Genomic DNA, 14,055 nt, shown 5'->3' on the forward strand with positions numbered 1-14,055 from the left:
TGTACTCAAGGGATGAAGAAAAATAAGTTTTCTGTGCTTTTTACAAAGGGGGAAGGGGCAACTGTCTCTCTTTCCCTTTCTGAGAGAGTTTCCCTGGAAATGTGTAAGTCTTTGGAATAAATAAATCTCTCTGAAAAAGACAGGCCCATTTGTTTTCAATTTTCAGAAATGTAGACACATCCCTCCAGGGTTAAGAAAACCTCTGGAGCTTTCACAGCATGTACATACAATTGTAACTAATTGTTAAGGTTGCTTTAGCTCAGAATCCCAAATTTCTGTAAAGTTTGCCCTGACAGCCCAAACTATGCAGTAGTGAGAACATTTTCCCTATAGTCCCACAGAGGGACGTTTCTTTATGATAAAATCTGTCAGGAAAATGTAAATTTATCTATGCCAAATAACAGAAATGCAAATGCATAGAGGAAAAATTAGGCAGAATTAAACGGAGAGACAGTTTCATAAGCACAACTGGAGATTTTGCTACATGTCAGGTACTGATGTAGCAGCTGGAGTTTTCAAAAATCATCAAAGGCAGAAAAATCTGGACACACTGTCAGCTACATGTTTAAGAATGTTGGCAAATTTCCCTTGAGAAAGATCACTAGCAATGAACAAAAATACCTGTTTCCTTAGCTCCTAGCAGCCTTGGGACTTAATATTTTTTAATTTTTTATTTGTTGCTCTGATAGGCAAGGGTTAGTACTTGTACTTATTTGCATTTCATTAACTGCTAAGTGATTGAACATTTTTGCATATGTTTGATTTTTTTAAATGGAGTACATTGCTAATTTTAGGTGTATTGTTATAGTTTTCCTTTATTTATATTTTATATTTGCAAATATTTCCCCTTGTCATTAACTTTTTTTCCTTTTTAAAATTTTTTTTATGTATTTATTTATTTTAACATTTTTTATTGATTTATAATCATTTTACAATGTTGTGTCAAATTCCAGTGTAGAGCACAATTTTTCAGTTATACACGAACATACATATACTCCTTGTAACATTTTTTTTCACTGTGAGCTACCATAAGATCTTGTATATATTTCCCTGTGCTACACAGTATAATGTTGTTTATCTATTCTACAATTTTGAAATCCCAGTCTATCTGTACCCACCCCCCGCCTCGTTGGCAACCACAAGTTTGTATTCTATATCTATGAGTCTATTTCTGTTTTGTATTTATGCTTTGTTTGGGTTTTTTTTGTTTGTTTGTTTTTTGTTTTTTGTTTTTTAGATTCCACATATGAGCAATCTCATAAGGTGTTTTTCTTTCTCTTTCTGGCTTACTTCACTTAGAATGACATTCTCCAGGAACATCCATGTTGCTGCAAATGACGTTATGTTGTCAGTTTTTATGGCTGAGTAGTATTCCATTGTATAAATACACCACATCTTTATCCAGTCATCCGTTGATGGACATTTAGGCTGTTTCCATGTCTTGGCTATTGTAAATAATGCTGCTATGAACATTGGGGTGCAGGTGTCATCCTGAAGTAGGGTTCCTTCTGGATATATGCCCAGGAGCGGGATTCCTGGGTCATATGGTAAGTCTATTCCTAGTCTTTTGAGGAATCTCCATACTGTTTTCCACAGTGGCTGCACCAAAATGCATTCCCACCAGCAGTGTAGGAGGGTTCCCCTTTTCTCCACAGCCTCTCCAGCATTTGTCATTTGTGGACTTTTGAATGATGGCCAGTCTGACTGGTGTGAGGTGATACCTCATTGTAGTTTTGGTTTGCATTTCTCTGATAATTAGTGATATTGAGCATTTTTTCATGTGTCTATTGATCATTTGTATGTCTTCCTTGGAGAATTGCTTGTTTAGGTCTTCTGCCCATTTTTGGATTGGGTTGTTTATTTTTTTCTTATTGAGTCGTATGAGCTGCTTATATATTCTGGAGATCAAGCCTTTGTCGGTTTCATTTGCAAAAATTTTCTCCCATTCCATAGGTTGCCTTTTTGTTTTACTTATGGTTTCCTTTGCTGTGCAGAAGCTTGTAAGTTCCATTAGGTCCCATTTGTTTCCCCTTGTCATTAACTTTTAAACCATCCTTCTTACGTTCTTTAACTTCTTATAATATTTGTGTAGTCAAATCCACCTCTTTTTTTTTCCTTGTTTTTTTCGTTTGGTTTCTGCAACTTATTTTCCGTGATTCTACTGATGACTTACAGTTCATTCAGGGTGTTATCTCATTTTAAAACTTACCCTGTAAAAGCAAGGCAGACTCCCTCCAATCAATGAAGCATTCAAGTGGGCCAATTAATTTCTGTCTGTTTTTACCACTTAGACTGTTAGTTGAAGTATTTGCTACAGTATTATCCTATTCTATTTTATTCTATCCTTTCTTTCTTTCTTTCTTTCTTTCTTTCTTTCTTTCTTTCTTTCTTTCTATCTATCTATCTATCTATCTATCTATCTATCTATCTATCTATCTATCTATTTATTTTGCAGGGCGGAGGGGGTGGTACTTAGGTTTATTTATTTAGTTAGTTTTTTTGATGGAGGTACTGGGGATTGAACCCAGGACCTCATGCTTGCTAAGCAAGCACTCTACCACTGAGAGATACCCTCCCCCACCCTATCCTATTCCTGTGCAATTTAAATGTCTGTCTTCTTTTGGTTCTCAGATCATTCATCATTTCACAAAGCGGATCCAGACCAAAATGAAGGATCTTCTACAGCAGATGGAAGAAGGGCGGAAGACAGCTGGTCCCCATGATTGCTCTGCTTATACTGGTTGGACAGGTAACACTCTGGGCTGTAAGTAATTGATATGTCTGATTTTTGGATTATGATATGTAAGACATGGATTTGAAATGTTTTCCTTTTAAGATGACCAAGTTTTATACCTTTTAAAAGAAGTTTTAAACTGTCTTTATTGATGAGATGCTTTGTAATTTTATTTCTAAAGAAGTTCTTTTCTGTCTGAAGCTTAAATGTCATATGAAGTTAGTATGTCGTATTTTTGTAACCTTAATTATCTGATGTAATATGTGGCTGTTTTTGAAAATGTAGTAAGAGCAGACTTACTTTCAGTGTTGCCAGTGACTAGGTTCTTGTCCTGTCACAGAAAGAATTCAGAGATGGGACGCAGAAGTTAAGAAAGTCAGGTAGGGATTTATTAAGGGATGGATAGCACACTCTCAAGGGGAGAGCGGGCAGGCTCCGGTGAGCGGCTGCCCTGTGTTTCTTTGGCAAGTTGATTACATAGGGTGTAAAAATGAATGGGCAGAATATTCATTGGGAGGGAAGGCTTTGGGGTCGTATTCCCTGATTTTCATCCCAGCTCCACCTTCCCAAGGTGGGAAGGGATTTTGTCTTTACTTAGTCCGGATTGGAAGTATCAGTGCATGATGGGTACTTCCAATCTGCAAGGCTAATTTTATTGAAATGAGGGCATAATGAGCAAAAGGTTACATCGGGACACTGAAAAGTCCTGTCTTTCCCCACCTTTCTTTGTTGGCCTCCAGGCCACTTGTCATCTCAAAATATGTGACCACAATCAGCCCGGAGGGTCCTGCTTTTCTTTCTCTGCCCAGGGACCCCTGTTGTTTACATGATGTAGGGTTTCCTGAATTTGCCCCTCTTTTCTGCCCAATTCCTGCCATTTGGGCTGTGTCCCCCTTTCTCTGCTCATGTCTTAGCCATCTGCCTGCTCTAATATAAGGTCAGTTTTTTTGTTTGCTTTTGTGTCTTTGATCTTTGTGACAAGCTGTCTTTTGTGTGATTTCTCTGGTCCTGTATGTATATGAATGATTTAACCTACCACTTGTTCTCATTTGACTCATTTGGATACATAAAGATTTTAAGATTTATCTTGGTGTTAGTAATGAAACAGGCAAGCAGTAATACACTTCAATTCAGAAAGTTTAATTTCAAAATTAGCTTGCATCATTAACTAGTCTTTACATTCATCTCAGTATTTTGCCATGTAGCTAGAACATTCTAATAGGTATTTAGGGAATATAAAAGAATGAGACCAACCTTGTTCAGAGGGATTAGACTAGAGTGTGATTACTGCTAATGACAGTTCGCATATAAATTTATAGGGTTTTCTTGCTAAATGTTTGTAGTTCAGTCAGTGAGCAGCGGGGACACAAGGGTAGGTGTCAGAGTCCCTGTGAAATGGCTCCTGGCTTTGCTGTGTCACCCACACATGAGGGCCCTGCCCTTTTTTATTGTTTGTGTTTGTGTTTATACTCATTTGTGTGATGCTTTATTTATGATTTGCCTGTTATGAATGTAGTATTATGTAGTGACCTCTTCTCACTGAGCATTTCACTGACTGCTCGTTGCTCAGGGGCTTCACCACACTGGGGGGCTCAGGGGTCCAAGTTCCCCCATCTTTTTATTCCACTCTCCCCTGTTGGGCGGGGGATGCCCACCTGACTTGGAAAACTTGAACTTGGAAATGACAAATGCCACTCCCCTCCCTCGGTGGGTGCGGGGTGGGAATAGGGGCTGAAGAGTCCTGTGAGGCACCTCCTCTCAGCCCAGCGGCCACCCTGCACTGTGGAGTGGGGTGCCCCGGGGCAGAGGCTGCCTCTGCCCACAGGCTCAGTCTTTTTCTCTTTCCTAGACCCCGTAAAACTTGTCTGTCCCTCCCCCACAGCCATCCTATTGTATTATTATTGTACTGTTATTGTTTACAACTTAAGGCTTCTTCAGGGCTCTGGGGCTCCCAGGGAGGGAGAGGTGGGTTAGGGCCGGAGCTGTGCTGGTTCGCAATCTGGGGAGCTTCCAGGGTGAAACCTGAAATTGGCTGGGTCCCCAGTGGGCGGGGAGGTGCAGAAGAAGGGGCAGGTCCCTCCAGAGGGATTCACCTACAAGGCGTGTCCTGGGTGCCGCCAAGTGAGCAGATCTCCGCGCCACCCGCCAGCATCGTCCTGTTCCCCTGGAGGCCTTGCTGGGGTTCAGCCGCGTGACGGTAGAGATGTCGCAGCACCACATCACCTCTCCCAAAGTTGCGCTCTGGGGACCCCCGGGTGGACCGTCCGCTCACCGCACAGGGGAGGTGCGAGGAGCCTCCGAACGCCCGGGTCAGCTCTGGGTCGACTGGCGGTCACGTCCTCTCCGTGACCTCGATTGCAGACCACCCCCTGGCTGTGCACACGTGCGTGGCTGAGTGCGCGGACTCGCTGGGAGGTGCTTGGCCCTGGCCGTGCGCGCAGGAGGGACGGGAGGCCGTGCGTGCACAGAGGAGCCCGCGGTTTCCAGTCATATCCAGTGACCCAGCAGGTGAGGTGCGCGTGTGAGCCCCTGGGGAGAGGACACCCATCCTGCTCCCAAAGATGGGGCTTCAGCGGCTCTGCCCGGAGTCACAGGAGTGAGGACCTGGCAGCTCACATAACTGTGGGGTTCCAGACGCAGAGCCCTCCGGCGGCACCGCCCGCTCAGGCTGTTGTGGGCATGGCTACGTAGGAGAGAGAAGCGGAGAAGTTCGTTTAAAGAATAATTTATTGAAATTGAAATTCCCATAACGTAAAACAAACCATTTTAAAGTTAATATTCAGTATATTCACAATGTGCGACTTCCCACCTGCTTCCAAAATCATGTCCTTCACTCAAAAGGGTGACCCTTCACCCCTGTGAACTGTTTCTCCCCACCGGCCCTTCCTTGGCCACCACCAGTCTGTGGGTTTACCTATACCTGCGTGGAATGAGACGTTATGTGGCACTTTGTGCCGGGCTTCTCTCTCTGGCTGTAGTGTCTTCCGGGCTCATTCACGTTGTAAAGGTGTCAGCGTTTCTCTCCTTTTTATGGCTCAACAATAGTCCGTGTGTGTATTTGCCACATTTTTTTTATCCATCATCTTTTGATGGACAGTTGTGTGGTCTCCACCCTTTGGCAAGTGTGAATATGCTGCAGGGAACACGGGTGTGTGTGTACTTGTTTTGAGTCTCTGTTCTGGATTCTTTGGGAGTCGAACTGCAAAGTCACATAGGAGTTCTTGGCTTAACTAAAATTGTCGTCTTGAATCTTGGAAAACTGTTCTGGGCAGCAGCACATCCTCATGGGTGCAGTTGTGCTGTGAATACCACATGCACCCTTCCCTGAAAGCAGTAGATGAAATCATGTGCAAGGGCCCCAAACGCTGGCTGCTGTGAGAAGGAAACGGGGAAAACCCCACGGGTAGGGGCTCGTCCTTACACTGGAGGTTTTAAAAAGAATGACAAGCTCCCTGTGAAGTAGTGTTTTCAGTGCCACCTGCAAAGGGAGCCAGGGCATCAACGCTGAGACTGCGGGACCAGGCTTTGGAGGGTGACAGCCAAGGGGGATCTTGGCGGGTGGCACCAGGCAAACCGTGCCTGTGTGCCAGCCCCCCGCCCCCGCCGGGGAAGGGCTCTCACCCTGGTGCCACAACATATGTAATCGGTAAGAGAATAAAGATGTTAAATTATGTTCTTTTTTGAAAAAAAAAAAAAAAAAAACGGATTTACCGATCATTGACTCCATTTCTCTGCTGAAGCCTTTGCCATTTCCTGTTGCAAAAGCTGCCCCCCAGAGAGGGCTTTCATTGCTTGTGAAAATTGCTTTATGAAATGAAGACCAGAGGAGTCTGGTTGCCTGACATCCGTCAGACCACAGCTAGAGGCAACAGGAACCCAGGAGCCCAGGCCCCAAGGACGATGGAGCAACTGCTGCTCAGCTGAATCCATCATTCCAGTTAAGATGGAACCTGTGTGCAAGAGTCCCCAGGACCCAAGTGACCCACCCACTCCCCTACCCTCTGAGGGGTGGGCCCCCACCGCGGATGCTCCTAGCTCTTTGTCCATAGCCTTTCTGTCGGGCAGCAGTGAAGAGTTACAGGTGGGAGAGTGACAGCGTTCCTACTTTCCCTGGGCATCCTGGGTTTACTCATGGACCCCCTGCTCTGCCCTGCTGCTCTGGGAAGCACAGATCCTGAGCTTCTGGGGAAATGGGTGAAAGAGGTGGTTGAAGGGAGTGCTTCAACATAGCCATCCTTGAACTTGAAACCCCCTTCCTCGACTCCCCCCCCCCCCCCGGCCCCTCAACCTGCCCCAGACCAGCAATGTTTCCATCCTTCCTCTGATGGTCCATCTCAGGACCTGCACAGAAGACACCGTTTTGGTGGATTAGTGTGTTTGTTGGGCTCTCAGGAGGGGGCGGGGGTAATTCCACCCAATTAACATCAAGGGAGAGGGAGGCTCAGGGCTGGAGGGAAGCATTTCTTCTGGGCACATGCATCAGTTGTGTGTGTCCTGGGAAATGTGCGTGCCCAGGACAGGGCCTGGGGGCTGCCTCCTGTATCCCAACCCTCCCGGAACACTGGACGGCCAGTGGGAAGGAAGCATCTCCACACAGAAGCAGAATAAGAGGGCCATTTGCTGCCCGCCTTATTCAGTCCCCAGTAATCTGTCTTGCATCACTCACTTTTGTTGGGATTGACTAATAAGCAACATGCTTTCACCCAGCCTGGTGGATATAAGCTGGGTGCTGGGGGCTGGCGGGGGCTGGCTCCCTAACCCAGTGCAGGAGGCCAGGCATGGGGTGGGCTGGGCACCAGTTCCAAGCCCTGCTCTGGAAACACTGGCTCTGCAGAATCAGACACCCCGTGAGTGAGTGCAGCGTGTCCCACAGAGGTTGGGGATGAGAGGCTGGTCCCCACACTGCCCACAGGGAACTTAGGGGAGCCCGGACAACTGAAAGCCAGAACCCCCCCTCAGGGCTGGAGTAGCTGAACAACCATCATGACCAGCTCGAAATCAGGGCTGTGGCATTGGGTCAGAATAGGGCTAATTTAGAAAACCTCTTAAAAAAAGGGGAATTTGAACTTTAATAGATGTTTTGGACATCTGTTGTAAAAACTGAAGTGTGGATCTTCTTGAGGGGACGGGGAATGAAATGCATTTAATACAGAACCACAGCCTCACGGGTAGTGAGTTCAGTCCGTGAGGCTGCACAGTGTCTGTAACCGGAGGTGGTGTGAAGCATCACTCAGTGTAATTCTTCGATGTCAGATCTTGAGTGTTAATGCACTTCTTTTGGAAACCATATGCAAATTGCAAACCGTATCCTAAGTAGCTTGGACTTGCTCAAACCCAGTGTGCACTGATGCTATGTAAATATTCTGTAAGAGGGTGTCTTAATGAAGTAGAAATCTTACTACTATGATTGGCTAACCTTTATTCCTAATGCTACTAGATTAATATGAACACTAGTAAACGTCCTTTTCAGTAGAAGTAGCTCTGTCATTTCTGATGTTAGGGTCCACGCTTAGCTTATGGAGTTTTTGTTTGTTTGTTTTTTCCTGCTGACCCATTCTTCTGTTGAAAGAAATTCAGTAATTGACATTGAATTTCATTTTGCTGATTCTCATATGCAGGCTGTTCTTTCATCTTCAAAGTAAGGGAAATGTAAAAATGTAAAAAAAAAAAAAAGGTGTTTTCTCTCATGCAAAGCTCTTCAGGATTAGAAGAATTTCAGTTGGAAATTTGCACAGAAGTTGTAAAGTCAGAAACTAACAAGTGAGATTTCTGCTGTTGCTGGATTGTTAGTGTGTCGGGTGTCTTAAGTGTTTTTTCAATTTATGAACAGCATAATTTATTGATATACTGTTGATTTTGGGGAACTAAGCCTATTTTTCTATGAAAGAATTTTGCAGGTCGAAGTTAGATACCCAGGCTCCACTCTTTCTGGTTTTTTTGGAGAGGGGTGTTGTGGTTTTTTGTTTTTTTTTTTTTTTTTTTTGGCAGGGCGGGGAGGGAGGTAATTCGGTTTATTTATTTATTTTTAGAGGAGGTACTTGGGATTGGACCCATGCTGTGCATGCACTCTACCACTTGAGCTATACTCTCCCCCTCTTTCTTGTTTTTGTTATCAACTCGTTTAAACCTCAAACCTGCTGAGTGGGACAGGTACCAGGACTGTCTCTCCTTTGCTATTGGACACTTGAATTGTTTAAATGTTTTCATGGTTATTAATGCTGCTGAGATCAACACCCACATCAGAAATATTTTATGCATTTATGAATTTGATGACCACTTCGTTAAATGGTAGCTCAGGCATTGCATCATTCTTTGCCTTATTTTTCTTGTTGGTATTTATCACTTCTGACATCACATGGATTTACCTATCAGTTAATTTCCTCTGGAGCTTGGATTCCTTAGGGCAGAGTTTTTTCTGATTTGTTTACTAACGTATTCCCCAGCACCCAGAACAGTGTCTGGAACCTAAGAGGACAGATGTCCAGTAGATATTTGTTGAATGGGGGAGAAAGCAAAGAATACAAGATTTATTGCATCTCTGCTGTGTGCTTGATGCTGGGTGAGCCAGCCAAATGCCTGCCCAGAGCTCCAGGCGCTGTAACTCAGGACAGAGGAAAGCAATGGGGTGTACACGTTCGTACTTAATGAACCTGCTTCTGGGGGGGGGGGTCCTGTCCTACGTGCGTCTCTGCGCGTGTGCGAAATGGTGTTTGTGCCGGTAATTCGTTACAGCAAGAGAGAGAAAACGACCCGGGGGTTTGATGCTGAGACCTGGGAGCCCGTCCCCGACTGGACTCACGTCCCAGTTTTGCCACTTCCTTGGTGACTCGTGTGGGCAAGTTTCTTAACTTGGTTTTCTTCCCTCTGCAGTAAGATCGCTGGTAAGGATTAAACGAGTGTGTCGTGCTTGTAGTGTGAGAGCTGTTTTCTTACTTGGCCTCTGGCAGAGATGGGAGTGGTAGAAACAGGTGGTCTTGGGCGTCCACAGGGGCAGGAGATGGCCCCATGGAATGCAAGGAGGGGGACAGAGCCAAGGATAACTTACGCCTGTACAGATGGGTTAGAATGGAGCCCAGTGTGGCTTCACATCTCCTCACGCTATTGCCTTGGAAATACTGAGGCCGGACCCCTCTGGGCGATGTCTTTGAACTGACCTCTTTATCACAGCTTTCTCCTGCTCTCCAAAGAGAACCTGTCCATTCTTTGTTTCTGCACGGCTGCTTCCCAACTGTGTGTGAAACGGGGTGTAGGCATAACTGGGGGGATAATCGGTCTGACCATGAGATTAAATGGCCTCAAAGAAATGTTCATTTAGTAAGTAAAAATCAAGCAGCATTTGTCAGGTGAGTATACCATTGAGGGAAATATGTTTCATTTCATATTTAATTAAGAAACTCCATGTTATTATATTTTATTCCTATAGTTCCTGTAGAAAACCTCTTATTATGGATGGGCATTTCAGACAGAATAGTATGAGTATTGTAGAATGAATGAACAGTAACCATCACACTTGTATTCATACTTACTTAGCTTTACAGATTGTTGAAATTCTCCTATTCTTGGAAAAAAATTAAAGTAGAAGCATTTAAATGTTTGGGGGAGGGCAGGAGAAGGTAATTAGGTTTTTTTATTTATATACTTTTATTTTTATTTTTCTTAATGAAGGTGCTGGGGATTGAAGCCAGGACCTCGTGCGTGCTGAGCCCGTGCTCCACCACTGAGCTGCACCCTCCCCCCTCGAAGCACATTTTTGTAACTACTTTAATACCACTTTTTTTTCCTCTTGAATTTTATTTATTGCACAAACAGCACTACAACAATAAGGAAACATTTAAAAATCTAAGCAGAAGCATATTTTTGTAACTACTTAAAAACTGCTTGTTTTTTTCTCTTGAATTTTGTTTATTGCACAAACAGCACTAACAATAAGGAACATTTAAAAAATCATCTAAAATTGCATTATCCTAATGTGCCTGCTATTTTTGTGCTTTTTTTCTTGCTATTTGTTCAACTTTCGGCATCTGAAAAAATTAAGGATTGGTTAAGTAAATAAATAAAGTCTCACAAGAAATAATAGAAAAAAGTATCCAGTAACAATTTTTTTTCTTGTTTCTTGCTATCAAGAAAAACTTGATATTTAAACTGGAAAGGTAGGAGAATTAGCAACAAAAAGAAAAAAAATAACACCTAAAATGTCAGAAAGAAATGAGAACCCAGGTTATATAAAAAATTGCATCCTTAAGAACATACCTGATGTATATTTAGTACTTAAGGATTAAGGTGAGGTCTCAGAATCCTGTTCCGTGTCTTGAGAAATTCCTGTAGCCTGCAGGTGGGGCCAGTTTCAAAGGGAGGAAAACCCCATAAATTGCAGAATAATTGTGAACAGGATGCTAATCTCCAACATTAAATCATTAAAATGGTATTGTTAACCTGAATAAAAGAATGGGCATTGTTTGACGCTTTTGTAGGTTTTACTAAAAAATGAATTATGCTCTTTAAGCCAATTTAACTTTTTTCTTAAAAAAAAAAAAAAGACATGAAGACTGGGGCTGCCAAAATGTTTATTTGAACTAAGTATTTGAAAGGTCACTGATGAACATGTAAATACAAAGAAAACACCTCCATCTTATATGCTCTAAACTCATTTTCTTCATGCCTCAGTTACGGGGCGGATGTCTGCTGACAAGAGTTTCTAAAACCCTACTACACAGACATCATATTTTCTGATTTAAGAGGATGTATCTTTCTACCCAGGGACAAGTACCATAGATCGTATAGAAAAGGAACTAGACTAAAACAAAGAACTCGATCCGGCAGGGTGCCCGTGCAGAGGGCGCTTTCTGGTTTTATCTTTTTGTTTTTTTTTTTTTAAACATCTTTTTATATAGAGCTTTCCGCTGTTGATAGCTTTTCATTCTCACTCTCACAAACAGGTATTTCTCCTGCTTTATGGAGGGGAATCAAAGCAAAGGAGCGAGACTAGGCTTGCCCCTTGTGGGGGGACGGCGGGGCTGTGGGCTGACTCCAGATCACATTGCTGCAAGCCCCGTCCCGGCCTGGACCCTACCCCGGGCTCTGCCCGTTAGATTACAGCGTCTTCAGAAGCCCCTGAAAATGTGCTTTGTCTTCAGAAAATCCTGCAGGATTTATTCAGTAAAATGTGCTTCTGCTCACTGAGTGAGGAAAAATAACCAGATGAACAAACGCTTTATACCGCTGAAGAAGAGGAAGGTGATTTTTCACTCTACTTTTCAGGTATGCGACTTTTCCTTGGATGTACCTGATCTCCAGAATCTTCTCCAGTTCCAACATTGCTTTCACCTCGTACAAGTCCTTGAACTTCATCTTTGGCCTCCGCACCTTGCTGATGACCGTCATGCTCCGGCTGCTGGCCACCACCTCCAAAGTCCAGGTCAGTGAGTTTCAGTACTGCCGCCCCCAGGGCGCAGGGAGAAGAGAGTGCTGACTCATGCCTGGTCTGTTACTTTCCAACTGAGATTAAATGAAATGTGCTAGTATCCACTGCCTTCAACCTCCAGGAAGAGAAATTGGCTCTAAGTAACAGAAACGTCTGTGTCATGGTAAGAGCCTCCCCCAGGCTGGTGACCACAGACAAAGCACGAGCATTTGGTGCTGTTCCCTTCGTGAGGCCAGACCCAGAGGCGTGCTCATGGCCGCATCCATGGGTGCGTTTGTGGATGAGTCACTGATTGATGGTTGAAGAGTGGATGTGGATGTGAAATGTGTCCTGGCGAGGTGTCATGGGAGAGGGGTCAGATCTTCCTCTCTTTGGGGTTGGATGCTCCAGGGTCATAGGTCCTCGGTGTCAGATGCTTCAGGGTCATCGGTCCTTGGGGTCAGATGCTTCAAAGTGGGATTGGCCACAGTGGCAAACCACACTGTTGGACCACAGCAGGTCCAGATTATCTGGGTGATTCTGCCCTTTCTCCTCTGACCCCTGGAACTTATTTGGATTTGCTGCTTTCAAAATGTTGGAGCAAAGGGCTACCCTGAGAAATGTCTCCTAATTAAGGAATGTGTCTCCTGGTGGGGAGGATGCCCTTCTCAGAGAACCCTCTCTCCAGCAGGCCATTGGCATCAGCAGGCCAGTTTGGGTATTATCCCAGCAGGTGTCTAGATCAAGTGGAATCCACTTGTGCTGACACATCCTTCTTGTCCCCTCCAGGCTCCTTCCGCCCATCTCCTCCTGGGAGGCCTGCCTAGGTCTTGCCTGCTTCAACTCACCTTCCGTTTTCCATCTTCCGCAGCCTACCCTGCGCTGCTTGTGGAGTAGACTCAGAGTTCACCCTCTCCTTTGCGTTTATGTCAACTTCTCTTTTACTTTCTCCTCTTGGCTCTGAGCACACTGTGCTCTCCTGGCTCCCTACTGTACAGACCCCCATTCCTCATGTTACTGAACCAAACTCAGGTCCACTGCCCACGAGCAGTGAAGCCAGTCTTCTGACCCCTGGTGGTGTTGAAGGAAAGTGCAGAGTTTATTGCAGGTGCCCAGCAAGGAGTCCAGGCAGCCAGTGCTCAAAAGACCTGAACTCCCTGGAGGCTTTCAGGGAAAGATTGTCTTTTAAAGACAGGATGAGGGAGGGGGTCGCTGGGGGCATGATCAGCTCATCGACAGTCCTCTGACTGGTGGGTGGTGAGGTCACTGGGAGTCAACATCATCAACCTTCTGGTTCCAGCTGGTCTGGGGTCCACGTGCTTGTGGGCAGCATGCACCACAAGCTTCTTCCACCTGGTGGGGGTTTCAGTGTCTGCAAAACAGCTCAAAGCCCTTTGAGCTACAGCCCTTGAGGAGGAACTAAAGATGCTTGACTTTGTTTAGTGGCTAAACTAATATTATTTTGTCTTGCTAGACTGTTTTCTTTCCATTCTGCGTTTTCTCACTTCTCCGATTAAATGTGCTCTTTGGAACTCTGGGCAGGCCTAGCAGGCTGATGTTTTTCTACAGACAAGAGGCAGGTGGAGGACATGGAGGGGGGTCTTTTCCAGGAAGGCCCTTTGGGGTCCTCAGTAGTCCCGGTGTGTGATTGACTCACAGGCTGAGAAAACAGTGTGGGAAACGCCCAGCCCTCCCAGTTCTGGCGAATGTGCTGCTGGTCGTGTCTCAGAGGGGTCCGGGACTGAGGCCTGCGTAAGTGGGGCGGGCTCGCTTCCTGACGCCTGGACTTGCCAAGACTTGGTAGGCTCTCCACTGATGGCTCCTATTAATTTTTGTGGTTATGCCTCATGTTTGTTTAGAAGCAGTGAGTTATGTAAACATCCATTATGCATTCAGTAAAAGGAACGATTTATTTTGGTGA

General features: G+C 44.8%; 1 protein-coding gene across 9 annotated transcripts in view; it reads left to right on the forward strand.

The window, feature by feature from the left end:
- The first annotated feature begins 2,502 nt into the window (after positions 1 to 2,502).
- The window catches only part of LOC105088760 (glutathione S-transferase LANCL1), a 76,565-nt gene continuing 65,012 nt past the window's right edge, over positions 2,503 to 14,055 (forward strand). For 4 of the 9 annotated variants that reach the window (XR_010382830.1, XR_010382829.1, XM_064490626.1 and 1 more), the window contains exons 1-2: positions 2,503 to 2,764; positions 11,993 to 12,149. Coding sequence is in view for 4 of the 9 variants with exons in the window: in XM_064490626.1 (XP_064346696.1) it covers positions 2,720 to 2,764; positions 11,993 to 12,149 (202 nt within the window). In the remaining 5 variants the exon portion in view is untranslated. The remainder of the gene's footprint in view (positions 2,765 to 11,992; positions 12,150 to 14,055) is intronic. The other 5 variants (XR_010382828.1, XM_064490630.1, XR_010382834.1 and 2 more) reach the window with 3 other exon arrangements.

Source organism: Camelus dromedarius, chromosome 2, assembly GCF_036321535.1.
Source record: "Camelus dromedarius isolate mCamDro1 chromosome 2, mCamDro1.pat, whole genome shotgun sequence".
Classification (NCBI taxonomy): domain Eukaryota; kingdom Metazoa; phylum Chordata; class Mammalia; order Artiodactyla; family Camelidae; genus Camelus; species Camelus dromedarius.